This window comes from Hydra vulgaris, chromosome 01 (assembly GCF_038396675.1).
Source record: "Hydra vulgaris chromosome 01, alternate assembly HydraT2T_AEP".
NCBI classification, from domain to species: domain Eukaryota; kingdom Metazoa; phylum Cnidaria; class Hydrozoa; order Anthoathecata; family Hydridae; genus Hydra; species Hydra vulgaris.
In genome coordinates, this window is record NC_088920.1 from 18,380,341 (window position 1) to 18,402,122 (window position 21,782).

Genomic DNA, 21,782 nt, shown 5'->3' on the forward strand with positions numbered 1-21,782 from the left:
GACCAATTAGTATTGTAATAAATTTGTTTCCGTTGTACAGAAGAACACATTTCAAACCTCGCTTTGAGTTGTTAATAAATAGACGCCAATTATCTTGAAAACATTCAGGATGTCCCATTTTTTCTAGGAGTTTTCTAGATTTGTGACAAAATACAAGATTCTTTTCTTGGTAAAAGAAGGGGAGCTGGTCCTTTTCACGTTTACGGTAAAAGATAATTTCGGTTTCCTGTTCAAGTAAATTTTTGTCCTTTAACCTAGAAGCAACTAATTCAGAAGCTTCTTTTGACAGATCGCAAAATCTAGTGAGGTCATTCAACTTACCTTGGTTGAAACATTGTGGAATTGATGACATCCCTTATAATCACTGCCACCTTCATTAGTATCAGAAGGGATAAGAAGGACAATATTCATCCCCAAAAAGCGCAATAAGGTGATTCACACAACTTTATTTAGGTATAACAAAAAAATGAAAATTTGCAACACAGTACGTTTTAGGTTAACTTAAAAACAACACTTTTCAAAATAGAAAGTTCACGCGACACTTGCTTTCATCTATTCCACACGGCGACAACTCACATACTAATCTCAACTGTAGTTGAAGGTCGCTTCTTTTACAGAATGGTTACTCCACCCCGTGGGTTTTCCTGTAACTTACTGACCGGTAAACTGACAATAAGACGAATATCTAGAATTCAGTAACCAAACCACGTTTATGTGAGTTTTACAAGATGAGTGCAAAAGGTAGAAGTTTTTTTTCTTTAGGTTTTCTGTAAAACTACAAAAAAACTCGAACTGTTAGAAAAAAACTGTTTTTATATTTAGATTCAGGGAGACAAATATAGTTAAAATAAATTGTAAAATCCTAGTTACAAAAAAAAGTTTTTTGTAGAACTGTGTAATAGATCTTTTAAATATTCCTGATGTCAACAGGAATATTTAAAATAAAATAATAAATTAAAAAAAAAGCTTTTAAATATTCTTGGTTAGCCTATACTGCTAGGCCTTGTAAAATTTAAAAGGAGATTGAAAAAAATTTGTTTGAAAAGAAAGAGCGTGGGTTACACTTTTTCAACCGACATTTGTCTTCAATCAACATCTACAGAGTATCCTACCAAATCTTAATGTCTCATGACATGTTTGTAAATATATATTCATTATTTAAAGTTAACAATGAAAATTACAAATTTATTTATTTATTATTAAAATTATATATTATATATGCACAGTTATTTAAAGCTGTTTTGTAATGAAATTGCTGTCTTATAAAAACTTGTTTTACTTTTTTTGTATGTTTTTTTTTATGTGTTTATCATTTTTATTTAATATAGAAAGAATTTGAACCAATGTTTGGAAAGCAATAAGTTGCTTAAAAGCATAGACTGCATAAAAGGTTTTTTAAGGAGTCCAGTCTTAATACTCCCGCTGCAAAATAATCAAGGTTTTAATAAATTTTGAAAAAATAGTCCATAGTTGTTTCGGAAAATCATTAAGCTCTATTTATGTCAAAAATATAGAGCAGTTTTAAACGAGAAAAGGAAACCTAAAGGGGTACGATTCCATATCATCGAGTTTATCGACATAAAATGTGGAGTCTTTGGCATGATAAATAAAGTTTGATAAAAATTACATAAAAGTTACGACGATTATTTACTAAATAGACTAGAATTTATTTTGTACAGTTTCTGTAAGCTTAGGTTACTGGACCAAACAAGTTTTCAAATCCATTCATTAATTTTTCATCATCAGTTTTGGCGAATAAGGAAAGTTAGAGGTCATAACCCAAATTATATTGAAGTGCTAAAAAACGCAGTTGTTGCTTACAATTACAAACACGTCTAAAGTAGCATTTTATTTGTAAATAGCTAATGAAATGTACAATAATAAACTCCTATGAACAATTGTGTAACACAATTTGTAATGTATGATATATGGCATGCAAAATAGAAACAATAGTCTAACCACATAGACAAGAAAGTTTTTTTACGGCGATAAAGTGATTATAGCAAACTCTGACCTAGTCCACTAACAGCCTTACTCAAGAGTATGGTACTGAAAAGATTTGTGTGTGTGTTATATTAAACTAGATAGAAATTCATTGATAGATGACAAGTATCATAAAAAAAAAAGTTTTTTATTTAAAATTTAAGACCATACAAGGTTATTAAGGGGAATTTTTACATATCTCCTATCGTTTAAAATGTCATACATCTTAAACGATAGGAGATTTTCCAATGAAATTTGAAATCTATCATGAATTAGATCAATTTTGATCTAATTCATAATAGAACTTAAAAAGAAAATTTATAATCTTAAGAGGTGTAGTTCTATTAAGGGGCATTTAGGGGTCGGGACGGGTTTAGGTTAGGATCAATTATTCAAACTTTTGCATGTCATCTCCATTTGACATCAGTATCAACATACCAAAAATTTGAGTAGGTTACATGGTTCTTAATTATCTATCTTGAACAACAAAATTACTAGGCACTCATCTAAAATACGTATTTTCTACTAAGACCCCAGGAGAAAAAAATTGTTTTTACATTTTTGTAATAAAGAAGAGTTTTCTGATGATAAAAAATAATTATAGGTGATAAATTATGTATTGCAAGATCTTTGAGCATGTTCCTATGCACTATGAGTGCTAGTAACTATTTCGAAAAGAAAAGGTTTTTAGAAAATATGCTATCAGTTAGTCTGATTATTCCTAATATTTTCATAAACATAAAAAAACTGTTGGAACTTATAAAATACAACGAACCTAAAAGTTTTTCGTTATAAATTGATGATTATTGACATAAAGATCCCAAATATCTAAATAAAAATATTAGGCGTTATTAAATATTAAATATTAAAAATATTAAATTAAAGGAGCAACTGTTACCTTTACCATTTACCATTTGAATCAACAAAACTCTCAAGAACACTATATCTTATTTTCTGCTTATAAAAAAATTGTTTCTGAAGAAAATCACTTGTATTACGAAAACTTTCCAAAAACAATATTAAAAGTTACTATTATTGAATTAAACAATTATACGGATCGGAATAAAATTTTAATTTTTTTTGTTACATAAAATCTTTATTAAAAAAAAAATTAAAATTAAAAAAATATATATGCCTATGTCTCTGTGTGTTCATACATACATACATATATACATACATACATACATACATACATACATACATACATACATACATACATACATACATACATACATACATACATACATACATACATACATACATACATACATACATACATACATACATACATACATACATACATACATACATACATACATACATACATACGAAGTCTTGATCTTGGTCTTCCAAGTTGGTTCCTTGAACATTATCCGTGCTTAGGGCATCCATGTACTGCAGACTTCTGCATGCTTTTTCCGGCTTACTGGTTTCTTCCATAGTCTTCCGCCTTTTCTTATTTGACATATGTCTTCGTTTCTCTTCACCTTTTTTTTCCATTTCCATGAAACTGTTTATGAACAAATTGCTAAATAAGACCAATAACAACTATTATAACAGAAAGCCATCTGTCATTTATGTCTGTTGTAGTACTGTCGTAAGCGTTTTCTAGTAACTTGAATTTTTATGTTGTTTAACCAAATTCATGAAAGTATGGTATTTGTCTTCTTGACTATGTTTTGTTGACACAGCTGATAGACGTTCTTCGATATCCAGTTGTCGGATAGTTCGTGCACCACTATTTTGCTTGCGTTATTATTTGAGAAAACTTTAGAACCAGGTCTTACTAAACACAGATGTATCATCAGTCTAATTAAATGTGCACCACTATGCATCATGGATTTACTGATAAACGTCGGTTCTTCTCGGTACGCTACCGAGAAGAACCGACGTTTATATATCGATGTATTTTTATTATGTAGTACTTAAACCAAGCTAAACATTTGCACCTCTCAGATTCGCTATGAAAACCAAGTTATTGAAAACAGATATTGATATTCTCATGTCTTCTATGACGTGACTTTTTAATTTAATTTTGCGGAAACTAAGTGTTGTAGATCCATAATAATTTAAAAATCCGTTTTTGACTAAAAAATATAAAAAACGAAAAAAAAGTTCAGCTAATACACATTAAGAATTATTATTTATTTAAACTAGATAAAAGAAACATTCAAAGCACTATTTTAGCCTGAAACATAATGATGTTTTACTTAACAACATAGAACTATAAAAACTGGCGATATCATAAGCAACACAGATGAAATACACATAAACAAAAATGAAGACTAGAAAGCTGCAATGATGTTTAGCTATAAGAAAGTGTATCTTTCCAGTATCATTTTTACTTGGTCTTTTGTATCCAAACCAAAAGTTTTGCAGAAAATTCTAAAAATAAATCTGTTGTCATTATGTGCATTTTTTTACTTGCTTTGTTAACGACAGACAACAGTTAACAAGGAAATAATAACTTTAACATAAAAGTAAAAGAGCAAATCTTTTGTCTTAACAATTTCATCATTCAACTAAATACAAACGACAAAATTATTCAGATCATTTAAAACATTTTGAAAAAATAAATTGCAAGCTTACTGAATGCTTCTTCTTTTCTATCGTCCGTTTTACTGGCACTTGAACAAATAAATACAGACAGAGATTGTTTATAGGTTTCTTTTTTGTCTGGAAATAAATAATTTAATTTGATATGTAATAAACAACGTTTTTCCAGCACAACACATTAAAAAATTAGGTGACATAATATCAAATGCTTTTAAACTCTAACTATATGCGTATTTTATCCTTGCTCATGTGATAAAATCCACAATTAAACAGTAAAACTTTTTAAAACACTTACCTGCAACTAACTTAATTGAGACTAGATCATCTTGATACCATAGCACTTTGTTTGTTGGACAATTTTTGTACTTCAGTACATTTTATTGCCTTGTGGCCATTACAACTTTTTCTCTGCCTTGTCTAGCCATCTTACTGGCATCACGTCAGCCACTTTTTGCTTCTTCCCATTAACATTTTCTAGCTAAACAGCTGCAGCCCATCTATTTTGAAACTCCACTTAAGCAAAATGATTTAAGGATACAAAAGCACTGTATTTAAAATCAATGGTAAAAAAATGAACTCTTAATAATGAAAAAATATAATGTAATAAGTATAGATTTTCAAGTAAAGAGCTTAAAGATAAACAAGTTGTCAAATACACATTTAACATATATAGGAGAACACAGGAGCCAAAGGTTAGCTAACCTATTTATGGTTGAATTTGAAAACAAATGGATTGAAAAGTATAACGGCACTCAGCCATTGTCTTATAGGAGATATGTTGATGACATTTTCGCATCTTTTCCATCTAAAACTGACAGTGTAAATTTTCTTGATTATTTTAATTCCAAACACCCGAATATTAAATTCACTTGTGAACATGAACAAAATGGTAAATTACCTTTTCTTGATGTTTGCATTGAAAACCAAAATAACTTTATGCGGTGGTGGTGTCGTGGTAGAGCGCTTGCTTTATAAGCGAGAGGTTCTGAGTTCAATCGCTACCACGTCCCTGGTAGTACCGCGCTCAACTTGTTTCTCCGCGCTGCGGCCTTGTTCGTCAAGGTTCGTGTTTCGGAATTATAAAGTTGAGAGAGGGTTATAACCACAAGTAGCCTCCTCATCTGTAGTGGCCTTATCGGCCTTGGGGAGGTGAAGTAACAAAAAAAAAAAAAAAAAAAAAAGCGAGTATATACCATAACGAAACTTTTACTGGGTTATTGACTAACTACTTTAGTTTTACATCATTTTAATACAAATTGGCACTACTTAAAACTCTTATTGACTGTACATTTAAAATAAACAACACCTGGGCAGGATTTCATGAAAATATTCAGTCAACTAAAATAACTTTACTTAAGAATCAATATCCTATTATCCTATATTGGTGAACAATTTTTTAACGCTCAAAAAAAAATATCGGAGTTAATAAAGCAGTTTTGCAAAGAGAAACTTATCATAAAATTGGCATTTACTTCTACTAAAATTCAACAATTTTTTCATTAAAAGATATTATTCCCAGAAATTTAAAATCTAACGTTGTTTATAAATTTAATAGTGCAAACTGTAATGCTTGTTACATAGGGCGAACTGTCCGACACATTTCTCAACGTATTGATGAACATTTTAGGGAAGATAAAAAATCACATATATTTCAACATGTTAATTCCAACATTGATTGTTTTAACAAAGTAACTACATAATGTTTTACCATTCTGGATTCTGCCAATAGAGAAACTGAATTAGAAATTAAAGAAAGTCTTTATATAAAATGGCAGAACCCTGAGTTAAACAAACAAATTAGGCACAGAGGTATTGAATTGTTCTAATCTAACTTATATCAACATCCTGGTCTTTATTGTACAATAACTTTTTTGTAATGAATGTTAACTTTAAATTTGATTGTATTTTTATTATTTCCTTTATATCATATTTTTTATTTTAACTATGTATTATAAATAGTTTTTTTTAATAGCAATTTTAAATGGATTTTTATTTACTTTGTAAACTATATATTAAAAATTTTATATTGGTCATTTTAAACTGATGATGAACTTTGTAAGTTCGAAACATGTATTTCAAACTAAATAGTGTTTTTTATTTCACTAAAACAGTAATATCATTTGTGCTCACCAGACCTTTCGGATATATATATATATATATATATATATATATATATATATATATATATATATATATATATATATATATATATATATATATATATATATATATATATATATATATATATAAATTATAAAATTAACCCGCTTACCTAAAATAGTAATTGCCATCTATTTCTGGTTAAATTTCCAATGCAAAAAAGTTTCACATAAAAAAGTTTATAAAAGTTTTTCGTCGACAAGAAACGGGCCAATCAGAGCGTAACAAAGATGAGTTATAACCCATAGTATCGTAATTAAGACAAAACGGTTATTACGTATGGTTATTATCGTAGTTACAATATAAAGGGTTAAAATCCATCTTTGTTACATTCTATTGGCAATAATTATTGTCAATTTTCTCACGCAAATTATAATTTGCTTGTTAATAACTTAAGTTGTCAATAAGCAAATAATAATTTGTTTATTATAAATATAATAAGCAAATTATAATTTGCTTACTAAAATCTTAAGTTGTTTCCCAGTGGGAAACTTTAGTGAATTTTTCCCTCCCTATCCCTAAAGAAAGAAAAGTCTTCCTGGGTGTTGTTTAATTTGGCATTTAATTGAAAATTTTCTCATTTCTTTTTTTAAAAGATCATCGATATAAAAGACGTCTTTTCTGCGTCTTGAGAAGGACGCAGAAAAGACAACCAATTGACGCCTTTATAACCAATTGACGCCTTTTTGACTTTTTTTTAAAGATGTCTTTTTTAAAAGACGCCTTTTCCACGTTTATATTTAGGCTAATAACAAAAAGACATAATAAGTCATAAAAAAGACGTCTTTTATTCGTCTAAAGATATCTTTTTTCCCACTAGGACAATTCTTTTGGATAGGAAGCACATGTTCCTGACCTAAAACACTATTTAACGCACAAATTTCAGTAATATTTGGATCCAGCACCTAAGAGAACATATATGTTTTCTTGGGTCCTGGATCCAGTTATTACAGAAATATATTCTATATACAGAATTATATATATTTTTTCAGATTAGAATTCAGCGTCAAATATCTTTGTTTTAGAAACAGCTTGTTATAGAAAAACTTTTAGATTTGCCCCCCCCCCGCCCCCAAGCATATGCTGCTAACATATTATCTTAAAAGTTGCTGCGAGTATTGCAGTATATATTGCAGTGGTATAACAAAATAGCCGAAAGTTTTCATGTTAAGAACTATTAAATTTTCTTTGCTTAATCTGTGATAAAATCAATCAATGAAATCAATCAAAAATACTATTTAATTTAGTGACTTTTAATTGATAAAATAAAAGAACGTCATTATAGTTAAAGCTTTGTACAATTTATTATTTTTAGAAGAATTTGCCAGGGAATTTTAATCCTATTATAAATTTTTTGAATGAATTGTTTAATTTGCCACTGGAAAGATAAAAATAATTTATAATTGGTTTTTTGTAAAGAAGCAAACCGGATTTATTTCCAATAACAGTGCAGTTAATTGTCAAACTCTAAATAATAGTTTTGTACTATTTAAATCGTAAATGCGTTTTAAGTTAAGCCAACTTTGCGTAAAATACATTTATGTATTTCTTAGGTGTTCCAAGTTCGACAACTATCCCCTAAATTTAATTTTTTAAATATTCTTTTAACTTTATACCTAAACAGTAGGTAATAAAAATGTGCGTTTTTTTTACTTTTACGAGCTCAAAAATGTACTAAAGTATTATGATTTTGTTTCTATTTTAACAATTTGTTCAATTTAAATTAACGTTGTTTTAATAATTTTAATAACGAATTACTTAAGGAGTTTTTCTTTTATCCGTACTTTTTTTTTTTTTTTTACGTCAATTATAATTTGTCAATAAATAATTATTTATTGCGGGCTCAGAGAAAAAAGGTTGTAACTGAAAAAATTGTCTAACATTGTTAGAGTGTTAGGACTTCAATTTTGATACTTAAATAATATATTTATAATACTATTATATTATTACGCTTTCTTTTTCAAAGTAAGTCGAGCTGACAATCAAAATGCAGGTATAAACAATATGCTATTCTTATTATAACCAGCTGTTGAAGATAAGTTATAAAGATTAGTTATAAACATTAGATATTATCTCCGCAACTTATGAAGTGCAAACAGCAAGACCACAATAAAGGGCCAACGACGAAGGTTTTAAAAATGAGGTCAATTTCTAAAAAGTCTCCTATATCTAGAAATTTCTAAAAGAAAAAAAAAGGTTCTTAAGAAAAAAAGTGAGAGAGGAAGCAAGAGCCCACTTGGCCCTCCACCGTCCGGCGGTGTTGTTGGCTTTGCAATAAGTTTTCCACAGCCAATCTGTTTTGTGTTTTTAGAATGTTTTTAGTTGTGTTTTTTTACTTCATCAAATTTCTAAACCTTTTTTTTCGTTCTTTGAAATTTAAAAAAAAATTGACAAAATTTAAAATTCATTGTTTTAATGGTTTGTAATTTTTCTCAATAGGAACTCTACATGAAGAGTATAGTTGCTTTATTTAAAACAAATTTGATGTCAATTTTTGTATCCTATACTAGAACATAATTAGATAATTAATTATCATAGTTAGTTTAATTAGATATTGTAAAACATTTAGCAAAACTATTTTTAAATTTGAACTCCACAATTAATTTTTGCATTAAATAAAGGAATTAATGCTCAATTAAAAAGACGCTTAAATAGGAAAAGCCATTTTAAAAGACAATGACGACAATATTTAAGTTGGATCACTAAAAAGTTAAAGTTCTAAATGAAGCTTAGTAACAAGATTACGACCATAACGAATAAAAAACACCTTGTTTGGACTAGTTATGGTTACTATGCCCACATCATATTCCAGTCATTCTGAGAACGTTGGTTACTATTCAAGAGCGGCAACTTTTTTCAGATTGACTGGAAAAAAGTTTTACACTTTTTTTACTGTTGATAGTGCATTATATGATATTTTATTCCAGGTAATTTTACTTGAAGATGCAGATGCATTATATGATATTTTATTCCAGGTAATTTTACTTGCAGATGCAAGTAAAATTACCTGGAATAAAATATCATAAAATGCACTATCAACAGTAAAATAAGTGTAAAACTTTTTTCCAGTCAACTTTTTCCAGTTCCAGTCATTTTTTCCAGTCACTTTTTTACTAATAAAATTTTACTAGCATCTAGTAATGTTCACTAGATGCAAGTAATGTTCACTAGATAGTGAACATTACTTGCATCTAGTAAATATTACTAGATGCTAGTAAAATTTTATTAGTGAAAAAATAATTTTAACAATAAAATCTTCAAACGTTGTAACCAATGCCAAGTTTGTACAATGCATACCATGAAAACAATACAAAACAGAATAAAATGTGGCTAGAATACATTGTAACTAGGATACATTGTAAGCACTATGATGCTCACTTGACGCACGTTTATTAGTATTTGAGTTTTATTTTTTTTCAGCATTGAGCAAATTCTAAATATGCGTGTGTTTATGTTATGAAAAAGAACAAACAATAACTGCTTTTTAAAAATTAGTTACATTTTAATACAAAACAACAAAACATGTGAAACTACTCCTCAAGCCTTATTTTTAGGAGGTTGCAAACTTTACACCATTTCCGAATATCAAAATTCATTAAATGAAATTTTTTATTTATTAATTAAAAAAAAAAGAAATTCTTTAACATTTAAAAAAAAATGCATACCTGTAACAAATAAAGTATCTTCAAGCACCAATTCTTATGGCTGGCGTGGTGCAGTGGTTAGAACCACTATTGTTCATCCTTCTTTAATGTAAGGGTTTTTCAATGTCGGACAAAACAATTTGATTTAAATTTTTTTTTCTTGAGACTTGAAACATAAAACTTTCACTCTCTTTAAAGTTTATTTTTTTGAGTCAACTTAAGGTTTATTTTAAACTGGTTTTATCGGCATTTATTTTGTTAAAAACGTTTAAAATCCGAAAAAACTTTTTATCCTTTTCAAAGTATATTTTTCTGATTGGCTAGCAACTAATTTCGGATTAGGTCGCGCAAATGAGGTATTGTTCTAGCTACACTAACATTTTTTCGTTGCCATACTATTTACTTTTAAACTTTTTTTTTTTTAAATGAATCATTAAAAACTTTAAACTGTGTTATTAAATTACTAATAAGATTTTTTGCAATTGGAGTGTAATAAAAACTTTAAAACATTTCACTGCTCTTATCTCTTTGTATTCTCACCTCACACACACACACACACACACACACACACACACACACACACACACACACACACACACACACGCATACACACACACATACATTCACACACATACATATACTAATAACTTTAAAGAATAATTTTAAATGTTTTCTTCAAAATAGAGTCCTTTATGTTCTTAACAGAACAAAGCAATATATTAGCAGAAAATCACTTATTAATTTTTTTTTATTTTACACCGTGTTTTATCACGAAGACTTATGAAATATTGTGTAAAATAAAAAAAATTTGTTTTATATTTTTCTACATTAAATTTGTAAGTTGTTTTTATCATTTTATGGTTTGTGGTTTTTTTGTTTTAAATGTAAACCTAACTTTTTATGTTCAACAGCGAAATGTGACAGCGAGCAGTTTGTTATGCTTAGTATATGGCTTCCTTTAACTAAAACCTCTTTTCAGCTCAAAGTCCCTTCTTCGCAGTGACATTTTAACATTTTCAACATACATTTATTTAAACCGGTACCAAATTATTGTAATTTAAAATGTAAAATAATTTGAATTTTGAATTTAAAAACGCTTTTATGATAAAAATTTAATACTTTGGACTTCTAAGACATATAAGATTTTTTCAAATTTGGAAATAATTTTTTTTTAAGGTACTGAATTTTAGTGCGTTTGTCCAGTATTTTAAATAAACTTTAAAAATGTTTAGAAACAAAATTAAGTGTGCGGAGAAGATTCAAGGTGAAAAAATAAAACACGGAGAAGAGTTAATTTAAATATTAAACCTTTAAGATTTGTGTGACTTACGAGGTTCTAGATATGGACTTGTTTATTACATGTTTTTTAATTTATCTCTATTTATTAGTTTAATGAAGTTTAAAAAGAAACAATTCTATTATAAATTGAGATGATTATAATATATAAATGAGATGTTAATAAATGATGACTGATCTATTCTGGATTATAACTTGCTTAACAAACGTTGATATAATTCCAAGAAATTTAACATATCGAAGCAAACGTAAAAAGGTATTTGGAAAATGTCTTGCGGAACATTTGAACAATGGCGAATTTACAGAAAGACTTTGCCAAGAGATATAAAGTAACCTTTTTTATTTTGTTGTTGTTTACTCCAATAAAAATAATGCCCTAGGTTCACGCAACCGATGAAAGAAAAATACATCAAGTATTTGACTCAAAATAAAAGCACCTTAAAATATTTTAATAACGATATAGAAATTGATCTTTAAGACTCTAGAAAAATCAAAAAAATGTTAGAAAAGTAATTTAAAAATAAAATTTTAAAGGTAACTAAATACTTTGGTAAAACAAGAAGCCAAACAGAATAAAAAAGTAAAAATAAAAATAAAAATGCAAAATACCAAGTTGTAAAAAAAAAAAGAAAACATAGTAAAAGTGCAAAAAGTTTAGTTATAAAAACGAATAGAATTTGCGATTTAAGAATTTTAATACACGAATTCTTTACAGCTTTAGTATATGTTTATCTAATGAGTCATTTTTTGATCAAACTTGACGTTATTTTTGTCGAGTTTATTAACATATTGTTTACCTGATATATACAAACTTGTATTTACTTTCTATTAAATATCACAACAATAAAATTTTAATGCAAAAAGTTTTATAAAAAAAGCGTACCGTTTTTTTGATATTGATAATGACCCTGGAATTGACTATGATTGAATTTGATTGGTCTTTTTGACAATAAATTTTCATAAAAGTATAGTTAATATACGTCCTTAAATATAAAAAAATCTATTTGTGCACATTCAACTTTCGACTCCCTCCCCTAGATGATTTTACCCCAGATCGTGACTTGAACTCAATAAATTTTTAAAAGCGCGTACTCTAAGCTTATTATGCTGCTTGTTAAGCTTGTTATACTTATAAAAAATCCTAAAATACATTTTTAATCGTTAAAAATATGAGATGTTACCACAAATATTTGTTTGAGTTATCATTAACAGATTTTTTCTCTTGGTTCCAGGACTGATGTTTGTTTTACGTATACGTTGTGTTTATTGTTACCCATTAATTTACGGCAACCATTATTAAAAGTTTGAGAAGTCTAATAATATTTAAGACAGCTTTTATAAACATATAGTTAATTTTTTACCGCACTTATATATTTTACAAGTTCAATTACGAATACTATTGTTTGCAAGGAAACATTTTTATGTGTTCACTCTGCATTTCGGTAAATAAATGAAAAATGAAATGAAATACACAAAAATAATTTCAATTAAGCTTCATATTTTTGCAGAGTTTGTGCAAACAGTGCCCATTACTTATTGTTTCTTTATACCACGCAGACTGAAACATGTATAATTAGGAGCTAATTAGGAGTTTAAATAAAAACAATGCAAAAACTTCACCTTTCAAAAATAAAAATATATTAAATTTGTCATAAGTAAAATAAAATGTCAAAATAAAAATATTAAATACTCCAAGAATGAATTTTGATTCATTTTGTTGGAAATGTCATAGTCAACGATTGATAAAAACTATATAACTGGACGAGTTAATGCAAACCGATTACAAACCACATTCAGCAAGTTTTGTAATGAAAAATTATCTTTAGAAAGTGCTATTTTTTCCATGCTTGACAAAAATCTAATTGGAACGGAAAAATTCTCGTCTTTATTAACACAAAACGAAGTTCCGCAAATAATATTTTAAATACTATAAAATGTGACTTAAGAGATATTTTATTTTTTCAATATTTCTACTGTCTAACTGAATTGTAATCAATAAACTTGGCTTTTAGTTTGTCATCACAATGGACATTTTCTCAGACAAAACAAGTTTTTTTAATACTTTGTTTAGGTTTATATTTATTGTTTTGGATGTTTATTTTAACATATCACCTACCCGGTGGGAAAAAGATAGCAAGATGACACAAGACATGTTTGAAACGTCTAAAACACGTTTTACTGCGTGTTTTATACGTCTTAAACGCGTCTTTTACTCATAGTAACTAGTAGTAACTAGCTAGCTATTTTGCTAGCTAGTTGCTATTTCATTTCCCACCAGGTAGTAGCATCATTAGCTTATGAGAATGCTCTTTAGAACTGAATCTGAGCTAAACTGCCATCCAGTTGAAACCATTTTTAGAAGTTTATCATAAACATAGAGTTTTAAAAGAACCATATATCTCGCAAACTTATTTATTTTTTCTATGTAGGTTATATTAAGTTTTATAACGAATCGTAGAACGATGCTTTAAAAAATATCGTTCAAAAAATGCAAGGTTATACCATGATTATACTCTTTAATTAGAAGAACTTCAATAAACCAGAATTTGCGATATTACGACTAGTGCTTTATAAGTCTGTGTGATAGCACAGACTTACTTAGTACTTTTTAGTGAAACTGTACTGTAAATTTTGCCCAATAAGCAAGCGCGCAAAGATTTTTTAAATTACATACTATCCAATTATTTAAATAATTAACTTTTAAACTTTTTCCTGTACTCTATGAAAAAAACCTTTAGAAAAAATGCTAGATATAATTTCTTTTGATTCATTAATACATGACTCATAAATCCTGAGGAATTTTGAAAAAGTTGTTACATAAATATATATTACCAGTCAATGCGTAAATGTTATTAGCAATTATCAGCAATCAATTGGCAAAGCAGCAGATGTCATTGAATTTAAACATTTTTTTATTTAATTATTAGGATCTGGGATTGCTTAAGTTACATAAGTTATTAATTTTTTGCGGAAAACAATTATAAACAGAATTAAACTTTTGTGAAGATTACCCTCACTATCTTGTTCAGTAAATCGATCAGTGTGGCAACGAGTGATGATAAAAAAATAACACATTTATGCAAATTAGAATTAAAAAAAAATGTATACTTGTTTTTTTCTATCTAGAAATCAATTGTGAATTAAAACTAACTTCATGTAAAATGCTGAAATAATTAATTTAAGCCGAGAGCTCTTACGTGAGTACAACTTCCATCTTAAGTAAAAGAACAAAGATGTTGTCACGTTGCTTAAAAAAAAGACAAAAAAAGTCTTTACTTTAATTAAAACTATGTTTCACCACTATAGTATTTCTTAAAGACAAGCAGTTAATAAATTTGGCTGTTATCACTTTGTCAACACTTGTGGCAAAAAAAAAAAAAAAAAAAAGTATAAAATAATGAAATGCATAAAGAGAAAAAATTTTATTAAGAAAAGTTTGAGAAAAAATGTTAAAAATAACAACATCGTGTGGAGTTCTTTATATTAAAATCCAACTGTTAATCAACGTATAGTTAAAAGCGATTGCTATGAGGTTGGGTTTTTTTTTGGAAACATACTATTCTGAAGGTTTTATATTGAGCAGCCGTGTTGCAGTGGTAGCACACTTGCCTCAGACACAAAGGATCCGTGGTTCAAACCTCAACTCTGGGCAAGTCTTGCGACATTGGTTAGGAAGGAGTTGTCAACTGCCAATTAAATGCTCATCCGTGGTGCTCTGTGATAAGACCGTAATGACTTCTTGGGGCACGTAAATAAAACTAAAAAAAAATAAAGGTTAATACATATTCTGATCCAATTTAGTTTTAAGCCATTGCGCCAAAAATTTTTTCTCATTTGACATTAGTTTTAATGATTTTACTAAAAATACTCCACCTGATACTAAATATACTCCACCAGATACTAAATATACTCCACCAGATACTAAATATACTTCATCAGATACTTGCTTCTTGAATATAGACATTGATGGCAAGTGAAGTTATTCAAAGAATGCCAACGATGATGATTACCTTGTAAAGTGTGAGAAGGGCAATCTTTAGATTTCAAAAATTTCTTCTAATCTTAATCATAATTCCAATTGTAATTACTCATAAATCCAATCGTAATTAATTTTAAATCCAATCGTAATTAATCGTAAATCCAATCGTAGTTAATCGTAAATCCAACTATAATCAAGGTATAATTAAAAACGATTGCAAAGAGGTTAGGTTCCTTTTTCGAAGCTTAAATTTGTGACTTTAAAATTGTAAATTGTTTTGAACTAATGAGGAAGTCGTTTTGGAAAAGTTTTACAATGTAACTTTATGTGTAATTAGTTATTTGATAAAAAGAGTAGAGTCTACAGAAAAAAAATAATATTATAAAACAAAAACTTTTACTTAATTGAAAAATAAGCTTATTTGAAAAGTTTCGTAAAGTATGTCATCTTTATAATCTTTTCCATTTTTGAATCTCATTTGAGATGCTATAAAAGGTTAGCACGTGTGTGTTGTATATGTCCAGCACGAGTTGAACAACGGTATAATCTCATTTGAGATGCTATAACCTTGCTTTGGTTAGAGGTTTACGAAAGTTTGTAATTTAGATATTTTAAAAGATGAATTTCATCAAAATAAATGGATGGAATTAGGTTTAATTCATATTTTAAAGTAAATTGTTTTCCAAACTTTAATTTGTTGTAATTTATTTAATTTATATTTTTTCCATGTTTATTTATTTCACAAAGGGTCCCAAAAATCCACCCGACGGGCAAATGCCCTTTGGGTGGATTTTTGATGTCCAGCACGAGTTAAACAACGGTATAATGTTACAACTTTGGGATATGCAATACTGATGTTTACACTATTAACGATTGTCTCTGGAATTGATAATATTACAACTCTTAAGCTCTATTTGTTCAGGTGCTGTATAAGTAAATTTATGACAAAATCTACCCGAAGGGCATTTGCTTTTAAAAGTTACGTTTTAAGTGTCTTTTAAACTTCTTTTAAATATTTTCTTAACATTTTAACCAAAGTAAGGTCTAGAAAACGTTTAAAAAACGTTTAAAAGACTTTAGAACGTAATTATTGAAAATAAATGTGACGTTGTGCGTTTCTTTTTTATTTTAATTCTATTTTGTTCTTCACTACAAATTTTATACCAGTAAAAAAGAAAAAGTATATACGAATAAAAATTTTGTTAAATAAAAAATGAAGAATGCGAAAACTCGAAAATCCTCAAAAGTTTTTGTCAACTGCAAAAACTAAATAATAAAACTCACCTAGTTTTTTCAACATTGACAAAAAATTTTAAGTTGTTTCATGATTTTTTTCTAGTTCAATGTTCATGTTGTTAAATAGCGTTACAATATTATCAGAAAGAAATAAAATAGAACCATTTGCAAACAAAATTGCTATTAATTTAAAAGATTTGAGTAGATAATTAATATTAATTAGAATTACAAGAGATCTTAATATGAAATAAGATCTTCAGGAAATTGTAGCGTGTAGCACTTAACAGTTTAGATGATATACTTTTATTTGCACATTCAAACTAGATCTAATTATGAGTTAACTTTTTATCAAAATTAGTACAGTTCTAGTTTCTATTTGTTTTATATACTTAGTAGGAATATAACGGAGATAATATAACGGAGTTACAGAGATGTATCGAAGGTGTAACAAAAGTTTCTTTTTTTTCTTTATTGGAATCGAACTGTTATGCGTATATAAAAAAGCAAAATGCATATATAAAAATAATGGTTCGATTCGTTCCCATTGATTTTCCCACGTTCTAAAAATTCAATTTTGTTTTCTCAAGTTCTGATTTGAGAATTTTGACTCAAGACAACTTTGTTTTGATATTAGGAAGTAAAAGTAAAATATTTATTAAAGGTTGTTTATAAAATGTGAATTGAAAGTCTTAGTTTAAACCTCCGGTTCCGATAAACCTCCGTTACATCTCAAAAACATTGTAAATATTTCGCTGTTCATACAATTAAAAAAATAATAACGTGCAAAGAAACGTAAAAAAAATTTTTTTATAAAAGCGGCTTACAGAAGATACAGATGATTCTGAACACTACTAGAGTCTTTATGTGAGCTTTAACAAGTCAAGTATAAAATCAGATAAAATTGTATCAAAAATTTAAAACTAAAAATTAAAAAATTAAGTAAAAATAAGGAAAAAAGAAAGTTTGCACTAAGCTAAGAAAAATCAAATCAAAAATATAATAGTTATAAAATATTAAATAATAATAATATAAAATATAATAGGAGCAATGAAATAGGCTTCTATAAATAGTTAATAATAATTTTTCTTTTGTTGTCGTTGAGTCAAGAAAGAAGAAAAAACATAAACTCGGTTGACTCTTTTGGACTTGTTTACGTCCATTAACAGATCAAAGATAACATAAACTACGACATTATTACCCATTAATTTATATTGTTGCTAAATTTACAAACGTCGCTAAGCAACTATAACTAAAAAAAAATTCAACACAAAACAACCAATGCTAGTTCATTCATGTTTTTAGTTTGCATTGATGCAAAATAGTTGAAATGATTGACTCCATAGCTTCACTTTAGAATATTAGACGTTGAAATATGTTGCATCAGTAGGATAAAGAAGAAGAATTGGAACGTAATAAATGTAAAGGGTAGAATCAAAGATGCATTGTACAGTACAGTACAGTAAAGTACAATTCATACTTTTCAATCGTTGCTAAAATTGGGTATTAAAAACTAACAAGTAAATTCGATAGGTGCGGTGCATAATAGGCAAGTTATTATTACAATAATATTTGTAATAATAACTATAAATATTATTAGATTTTTATAATTAAAAGTAATTCTAAATGTCTACAAACTGTTTGAATAATAAATTTTTATATACTACTTTAACGATTTTTTTTGTTGGTAATAAACCATGGTGTGATATTACTATATGTTTTCTGGTTATGTATCATGGGTTGATAATGTTGTCACATGATATTATCACTCCATGATATATAACGAAATTCTCCATTATATATACTCCATGATACTCCATCATATATAACCGTTATACGATATTATCACTCCATAATATATACTAGAAAAAAATTACAGAAAATTATATATTACATATGAAATAATTGGTTCTTTTTAATACTTGTAATAACATATGACAAATCTAGTACCTTAAAATTCATTAAAATCTACTTCTATTTAAAATATTTTAATAAATTAAAAACAATTTATCAAAAGTTAAAAAAATTTGTAAAACATTATTTTTATATATTATTTGAATTTACTATTTTTTAAAGCTTTATCTGTTAATTTATTAGATAGCTAGCCTTGGATTTTTAATATTTTTTGATTTTTAGTCTTTGGGTCTAAGATTTATGCTTTAATTACTTAAATGATAGATTGACTGTGAATTCTTTGTTTGTGGCGAGTTTATAAATTGGTTTTATTTATATATTTGGAATCACACTCTGTTTATTATAATTAATGGTTTTAAATCCACTCATCAAAGTTTTAAAATATAATGTTTTCTTTCTATAAAGGCTTTGTTGTTTTTGATGGACAATAATAATTTAATCTACTTTTAAGTGTATTTAATCTATTTTGTTTCTATTATATCAAGTGTTTTTGTTTCAGATTATTTTGAAGGATTTCCATATTTAAAATAACATTAAAGCTTTTTTCTTATGTTTAAAATTCAGAATATTAAAAGTGAGTATACAAGTGAGTGCACAAAAACAACACAGTAACATAAATTTTTAATGTGGGGATGGGGGATGGAGCATAAAAGAGGCCAATTTTTGAGCCTGTTGAATAAAAAAAACTTAAAAAAATATTGTTAAACTAAAAATACGACACTAGCTCTTTAACACGGTGTAAAATCAATATTAAAAAAAAATAAAAAAATTTAAGCTTCTTAAAATTAAAACCAATTTCCTATATCCTTTATTGTATTGGCATTGTAAAATTACATCCGAAGATATTGCATTGCAAATATTGTTAGCCTATTGTATTTAATGAATAAATTAGTGTTAGACAAATTTGATTGACGGATTTGATTGATAAATATATCAGATAAATGTTAGTTTTATTTGGTTTTACGTATCCTTATTTCTTTACTAGTAAAAGGCAGTATTAATTATTTGATCTATGCTGACATCATAACAATGTTTATTATCAGCCTTTTTATTGAATTTTATAAATTAGTTGTTAAACAATAACTTTTTAAAAGTAAAAACACAGGATTTTATTACTATTTATGGAAGTGCTATAAATAATACCATATAAGCTATACCTGCATTTATAGATTCAGTCACTCATACACACACGCAAAGATACACACATACATTATATATATATATATATATATATATATATATATATATATATATATATATATATATATATATATATATATATATATATATATATATATATATATATATATATATATATACATATACATATATACACATATGCATATATACACACATTATACGAACACATACACACACAATGCACACTCAGGTTCATACAAATATGTACATATATGGAACAGAAGGGTAGGAGTAGAAGAAGAGATAACTGAATAGGTTTAAAATGAGGGAAAACTAAAAGCTGTTATATTTTTAAAAAATAGACAAAATTAGTTGAAGATATAAGATAGTGATAATGCTGTGTTAGAATTTTATTGAGTGTTTTTATGAAGGATAAATTTTTTGATATTGACAATGAAAGCATTTCTAGTAATGTTTGGGAGATTTATTTTATTGAAAGTGGCAGAGAGTTCCAGGATTGAATTGATTGGCATTTAGTAGACTGAATACCATATTTGCTTGTTTTTTTTTTGAAGGTAAAGCTAGATTATAACAAGATATTGAACTAAGTTTGTAATTATAACTTGTGAATTTAAAATAGTTGAAAGCAATAGGCGTGGTATTATGAATAATATCCCACACAAAAACACAGTTTAACAAGTAGATGAGTTCATGTAACTTCAAAATATTTGATAAACTATACAATAAGTCTGGATTAAAATTGCTTGGCTGGAAATGAACTATTTGTATAGATTTATTTTGAAGTTTTATAAAATTTTTAATTTGAGTAGATGTACTTTGCTCCCATATTTGGCAGCCATACCTTAGGTGGGAATTAAATATAGCATGCCAAATATTTATCAATGTTTCATAGTTGACAAAATGCCTTATTTTGGAAAACATTCCATTAGCTTGACTTAGTTTGCCAGATATTGCTTTTACTTGTTGGTGAAACAAGAGATTTTCATCTAATAAAATGTCTAAATATTTGATCTTATCTTCAGTATTTATTTTTTTACCGCTTATTCTAAAATTAAGTTTTTTTGTAATTTTGTTGCCTTGAGATTTAAAGATAACTATTTCGGACTTCTTGGTATTTAAGGAAATTTTGTTTGATCGTAGCAATTGTACCAAACATACAATGTCATGATTAAGATTTTTATTTAGTTTTTTAAGAGATTTACTAATGATAGGAAGATTGGTATCATCAGCAAAATGATATGTTTTGGAGAATTTCAAGCATGTGTGCAGATTGTTTATATAAACGAGGACCTAAGATTGAACCTTGTGGAACACCATTACATGTAAGCCTAGTATTGGGGGAAGTGTTTCCAATGCTTACAAACTGAGAGCGCATATACAGGTACGACTTAAACCATTTGAGAGCAACTCCTCTGACACCTAAAACACAGAACATCTAAACGAAGAAAAAAATTAAAAGTGAAAATCAGACTCAAAATATGAAAGTTAATTGATTCGTTTATATTACCTGTGCAAACTGAAATGAAGGAAAAACAATCTAATGAAAATGCATTTTAAAAAAATTTACAGAAGAATACTAAAGAGAGTGAACAATGTATAAATACAAGTTCTCTTGATATCAGTTTTTAAAGACAATGCTGCTCTATCTGATTTGACAGATCACTTCTTGCTAGATCAGTTTTAACGCATACAAACAGTTAAACTAAACAGTACTTTAAACACCCAACGGAAAGAGGATATTATTGAATCTAAAGGACTTTTTGAATGCAAATTGATCCTAATGCAAAAAAATTTATTGTCAAACACAGCTCAAGGGGTCTTTTCCAAGAAAAAGACAAAAATGGATGTTAATCTGT

General features: G+C 27.5%; 1 protein-coding gene across 1 annotated transcript in view; it reads left to right on the top strand.

Moving 5' to 3' along the window:
• Positions 1-11,581: 11,581 nt before the first annotated feature.
• Positions 11,582-21,782, top strand: part of LOC100199780 (long-chain fatty acid transport protein 1) — a 54,220-nt gene continuing 44,019 nt past the window's right edge. The window contains exon 1 of the mRNA XM_065787523.1: positions 11,582-11,968. Coding sequence (XP_065643595.1) covers positions 11,907-11,968 — 62 coding nt within the window. The 5' untranslated portion in view covers positions 11,582-11,906. The remainder of the gene's footprint in view (positions 11,969-21,782) is intronic.